Consider the following 5,905-nt stretch of genomic DNA (forward strand, 5'->3'; position numbering starts at 1 on the left):
GCATTTAGCCCCGAGAAGCCCCTGCATTCAGCCCCGAGAAGCCCCTGCATTACACCGGCCCTGACTGAAAGTATTCAGTGCAATATCTCAACCTTTCAAGACATATTTGCTGTCATCTCTAAAAATCCTTGAATGAGGTTATTTAAGCCTGTTTCAGAGAGAAAACTGAGTTGATTTGAAAGCTGAAAGCAACCTTCAATTGAATAAAGACAACAGTATGAGAATGTGTGTACTGAAATCCTCCCACACGTCCACACACACTGACAGCTAGAAACCCACTGGTATTTAACCTTTCACCATCATGTACTGTACAATTTCAGCCTAAAGCAGTTGAACAAGACATTCATATCAGTACAACATAGAATCAATCTAAAATAACCATTTCACTGTCACAAGCTCCAGAACAATATGAAAACATGGGTTCATATTGGTTTCTTTCAAAAGGTTCACCTTGAGTGCCAGGTGGCCAGTGTTTGCACTTTTGGACTATTCTATTGTATCCATTGTGCTGGGAAAGCTCAAGCAAACACAAATACTATTTTAACCCTTGTCTGAAAACCAGGGTTGTGTTCATTAGGGCACACAACAGAATTTTAAAAAATCGATTAAAAAAATTAAATAAGAGTGTTTTCATTGGACAAGTCCCCGTAGTCCCCGTTTCAGTCCGTTCTCTTCCAATTAGTGCCTAATGAACACAACCCAGGCCTGAACACCAGGGGATGCTCCAGAAAGTCACTTACTGCAAAAGAGGAAGTAGGATGCGGAGCCGGCCAGCAGGCTGGGATTCCTGGCCAGAGAGCTGACCAGACCACAGATCCCTCCCAACACCACCAGCAACAGACTGAGAGGCAGCAGGGTGACTATGACCTTGTGGGAGTCTGCAGGGAGACCCAGAATGCAAAGCAGGGTTACTGTGAGCTGGAGAAATACACTGTACGTTGTCCTCTCACAAAAACATTTCTGCATGGTGTGTGTGTGTGAGCAGGTCCGTTTCTAACGTTTCGGGGACCATAAGCGAAATTTGGTTGGGGGGACCCACCACCTCACGGTAATTCCTCCCCACCTCACGGTAATGCCCCCCCACCTCAAGGTAATGCCCCCCCACCTCATGGGCAAAAAAAGGTAATGCCTCCCCCCTCTTGGTGGCCGAGAGAATGATTTGCAGCTTTGAACTTAATGTCTTGCAATTCTACACATTTTGCATAGAGAAATGTTATTTCGCATGGGCTAATTAAGTGACTGTCAAGGATTTAACAAGAGGAAAAAATTCAGACCCCTTGACTTTTTCCACCTTTTTTTTACGTTACAGTCTTATTTTAAAATAGATTAAATTATTTGTTTCCCATCATCAATCTACAGGTTTTCAGAAATGTTTGCAAATGTATTATTTACATAAGTATTCAGACCCTTTGCTATGAGACTCAAAATTGAGCTCAGGTGCACTCTGTTTCCATTGATCATCCTTGAGATGTTTCTACAACTTGATTGGAGTCCACCTGTGGTAAATTCAATTGATTGGACAGGATTTGGAAAGGCACACACAAGTCTATATAAGGTCCCACAGTTGACAGTGCATGTCAGAGCAAAAACCAAGCCATGCGGTCGAAGAAATTGTCTATAGAGCTCCGAGACAGGATTGTGTCGAGGCACAGATCTGGGGAAGGGTACCTAAACATTTCTGCAGCATTGAAGTTCCACAAGAACACAGTGGCCTCCATCATTCTTAAATGAAAGAAGTTTGGAACCACCAAGACTCTTCCTAGAGCTGGAAACCTGGCCAAACTGAGCAATCCGGGGAGAGGGGCCTTGGTCAATGAGGTGGCCAAGAACCCGATGGTCGCTCTGACAGAACTCCTCTGACAGAGCTCTGACAGAGTTCCTCTGTGGAGATGGGAGAACCTCACAGAAGGACAACCATCACTGCAGCACAACCATCTCTGCAGCACTCCACCAATCAGGCCTTTATGGTAGAGTGTCCAGACGAAGGCCACTCCTCAGTAAAAGGCACATGACAGCATGCTTAATCTGTACAAACAATAGTACACAAGTATAAACACCGTGGAACCAGGCAGCCGTGATACCGCTCAGGAAGGAGGCACGTTCTGTCTCCTAGAGATGAACGTACTTTGGTGCGAAAAGTGAAAATCAATCCCAGAACAACAGAAAAGGACCTTGTGAAGATGCTGGAGGAAACAGGTACAAAAGTATCTATATCCAAGGTAAAAATGAGTCCTATATCGACATAACCTGAAAGGCCGCTCAGCAAAGAAGAAGCCACGGCTCCAAGACCTCCATGAAAAATCCAGACTACGGTTTGCAACTGCACATGGGGACAAAGATCGTACTTTTTGGAGAACTGTCCTCTGGTCTGATGAAACAATAATAGAACCGTTTGGCCATAATGACCATCGTTATGTTTGGAGGAAAAAGGGGGATGCTTGCAAGCCAAAGAACACCATCCCAACCGTGAAGCACGGGGGTGGCAGCATCATGTTTTGGGGTTGCTTTGCTGCAGGAGGGAGTAGTGCACTTCACAAAACAGATGGCATCATGAGGAGGGGAAATTATGTGGATATATTGAAACAACATCTCAAGACATCAGTCAGGAAGTTCAAGCTTGGTTGCAAATGGGTCTTCCAAATGGACAATGACCCCAAGCATACTTCCAAAGTTGTGGCAAAATGGCTTAAGGACAACAAAGTCAAGATATTGGAGTGGCCATCACAAAGCCCTGACTTATTGTGGGAAGCTTGTGGAAGGCTACACGAAACGTTTGACCCAAGTTAAACCATTTAAAGGCAATGCTATTAAATACTAATTGAGTGTATGTAAACATTTGTACTAGGATTAAATGTCAGGAATTGTGAAAAACTTAGTTTTAATGTATTTGGCTAAGGTGTATGTAAACTTCCAACTTCAACTTTACGTGCTTAGTAATGAACCTTATAATTTTATGGGGTCTATATTGTATTGTTAAAGTGGAGTGCAATAATGTTGATTCACTTTGTAAACATTGAGCCCATCGTACAGACTCAACAACCTGTGCTGTTTTGTGTGGGTGTGACAGAGCTAGAACTAACTACAGCTGTGCCCTAAATGGTGTAAAGATACTTTAATTACTACTTAAGTAGTTTTTTGGGGGTATCTGTACTTTACTATTTATATTTTTACTACTTTTACTTTTACTCCACTACATTCCTAAAGAAAAGAATGTACTTTTTACTCCATGCTTTTTTCCCAGAAAACCAAAAGTACTCGTTACATTTTGAATACTTAGCAGGACAGCTAAATAGACAAATTCACACACTTATCAAGAGTCATCTCTACTGCCTCTGATCTGACAGACTCACTAAACACACATGCTTTATCTGTAAATGATGTCTGAGTGTTGGTGTGTGTCCCTGGCTATCTGTAAATGATGTCTGAGTGTTGGTGTGTGCCCCTGGCTATCTGTAAATGATGTCTGAGTGTTGGAGTGTGCCCCTGGCTATCTGTAAATGATGTCTGAGTGTTGGTGTGTGCCCCTGGCTATCTGTAAATGATGTCTGAGTGTTGGTGTGTGCCCCTGGCTATCTGTAAATGATGTCTGAGTGTTGGAGTGTGCCCCTGGCTATCTGTAAATGATGTCTGAGTGTTGGTGTGTGCCCCTTGCTATCTGAAAATTTAAAAATAACAAGAGAATGGTGCCGTCTGGTTTGCTTAAAACAAGGATTTTTTTTAAATAATTCATACTTTAAATTTTACTTGAATTATGTTCTATCAAGGTATCTTTACTTTTACTCAAGTATGACAATTGGTTACTTTTTCCACCACTGCTACTTTTTACCAGGGCTCATGGGTTAAACGTTATGCACTATGTAGGGAATAGGGTGCCATTTGGGACCCAAATATAGTCTTCATGTCGAAGGCGTCGGAGGCCACATAGCAGAGGCCACATACTCACTGATAAGGTGCTTCTCTATGTCAGTTTTGTTGGAGGTATCCACAAAGAAGGACTGGATTGGCCAAGTGGTGCCATTTCTCCCTGTAAAAAGAGCAAACAGAAGATATGTGCTGACCTTTCAGACCGGTAGACGATACGTAAAATGGCATGACTGTACGTCACTTCGGATAAAAGCTTCTGCTAAATGGCAGATATTGCATAATATATTGGACCGCTCAGACTGGTAGACATACATGACAATGTTAAAGTACCAGTCAAAAGGTAGGCCTATGACACAACACACCTATGGCTGTGTAACACCTATATGGTTGCTAATATCCGATTACTAAGTGTGTGCCTAACATCGACAGCTGCTTCCCCGCCAGCTCTCCGACAGAACTCTTTACAGGCCATGAATCAACAAATCTATAGCAATGACTTATACTGTTGACACACTGTACTGCAGTAGTGTGGTGTAGCACAGGCGCTCCCTGCGTAATGTGTCACTCTCCTATGTTTGCATCCCAAATAGCACCTTATTTCCTATGTAGTGCACTACTTTTGACCAGAGCTCTATGGGAATAGGGTGTGATTTGGGACGCACCCACTGTCTGGAACAGGAAATATGCTCTAGGCTGACAGAGATGCAGTTGAAAAAACAGCCGGAAAGATACAGGTCAACTATGTGAATAATAATAATAATACAATTAATATTATTAATAAGAATAACAATAACAATCAGATTAATAATAATAACAATAGTAATAATAATAACACAAAAAATAACAACAATAATAATGATAATATTAATAGCAATCATAATGATATTATTAATAATAATAATGTATATGCAAAATGTAAATGAGCAGGAGTACAATAAAACAGATGTTTCTAAAGTGCACCTGTTTATTGCAATGTCCTGTGCATGCAAATGCGTCTCGGGTGGGGAAGAGATTAGCTGGCATACAACAGAGATGGCTATGGACCGGCATTGGGTCCATTCTGAAAGGGGTAGCATTTTGAAAGTGAAACTCGATTCATTTTTTGATGTTGAATTTAAATAAATGTAATCTAAAATAAAGTGAGGAAAACAAAAATGTGATGAGGTTGAATAAACATTGAAAAGTGATTGGATTTGCAAAAAGTCATTAATTTACGGGAATTTCTTATTTTTTTCCATCCAACTTTTAACCTAAAGGACATTTTTGGTTGATGTCACGCTTAATTCACGTTAGTTGACAACTCAACCAAATATACTTTAAAATTAGACGTTGAAAGGACGTCTGTGGCCAGTGGGTCGTGGAAGCAGGCTGACATTGGTGGTGAAACAGGTAGACTCCGTTATTTAAATTTGGCATATGTATTTCAAGTTATATGACAAGCTACCAGAAAACACAGCGCAATATTGAACCGCAATATCAAAGTGTGCTAGGCTATGGCATTTAATTTGGGGTGCTTAAAAAAAAATACGTGGACATACCTTCACGGATCCTCCAGAGACCGGAATGCGAACTCAGGTCCTCCAAGTCCGACTGGTTCGCCTTGTTCACATCGATGATGTACCAATAGTCGCTGCCAATTGCCACTGCAAGAAAGCTGAAGCTGAGTAAACCTGAAAAGCCAGCCGTGATAACAACCATTCCGTACTTCATTGTCAATTAAACTTCGTTAAAAACAAAACCGTTGAGCAATTCAAATGAACGTCATGGTCACAAAGAAATCCGTATCACAACGTTCTGGACCCGGCACCCGAGATGGAGAAATGCGCAAAGCTCTCCAACATGGTCTTTATTCTTCTCCCTGCCGTGTAGTGGTGACTTGTCAAATTATTCGCGGCAACATCTGGTCAAGAGGGTTCTGTTTTGATATTGTCGAATATAATCGAACGAATAATAAAAGACAACTGCGCTTTGAAATAGTAAATAACGGGAGAGAGAGTAGCCGACCGATGTATAATTAGACACTACTGAGAGGATCCTTATG

General features: G+C 41.6%; 1 protein-coding gene across 1 annotated transcript; it reads right to left on the reverse strand.

The window, feature by feature from the left end:
• Positions 1–732: 732 nt before the first annotated feature.
• On the reverse strand, positions 733–5,905 carry LOC124026103 (transmembrane protein 235). The gene is made up of 3 exons (XM_046339274.1): positions 5,403–5,905; positions 3,944–4,024; positions 733–878 (listed from the first exon to the last, which is right to left on the reverse strand). Exons 1-3 carry the CDS (start codon positions 5,572–5,574, stop codon positions 733–735), a joined length of 399 nt encoding a protein of 132 aa, XP_046195230.1. The 5' UTR covers positions 5,575–5,905.

This window comes from Oncorhynchus gorbuscha, unplaced genomic scaffold (genome assembly GCF_021184085.1).
Source record: "Oncorhynchus gorbuscha isolate QuinsamMale2020 ecotype Even-year unplaced genomic scaffold, OgorEven_v1.0 Un_scaffold_2592, whole genome shotgun sequence".
NCBI classification, from domain to species: domain Eukaryota; kingdom Metazoa; phylum Chordata; class Actinopteri; order Salmoniformes; family Salmonidae; genus Oncorhynchus; species Oncorhynchus gorbuscha.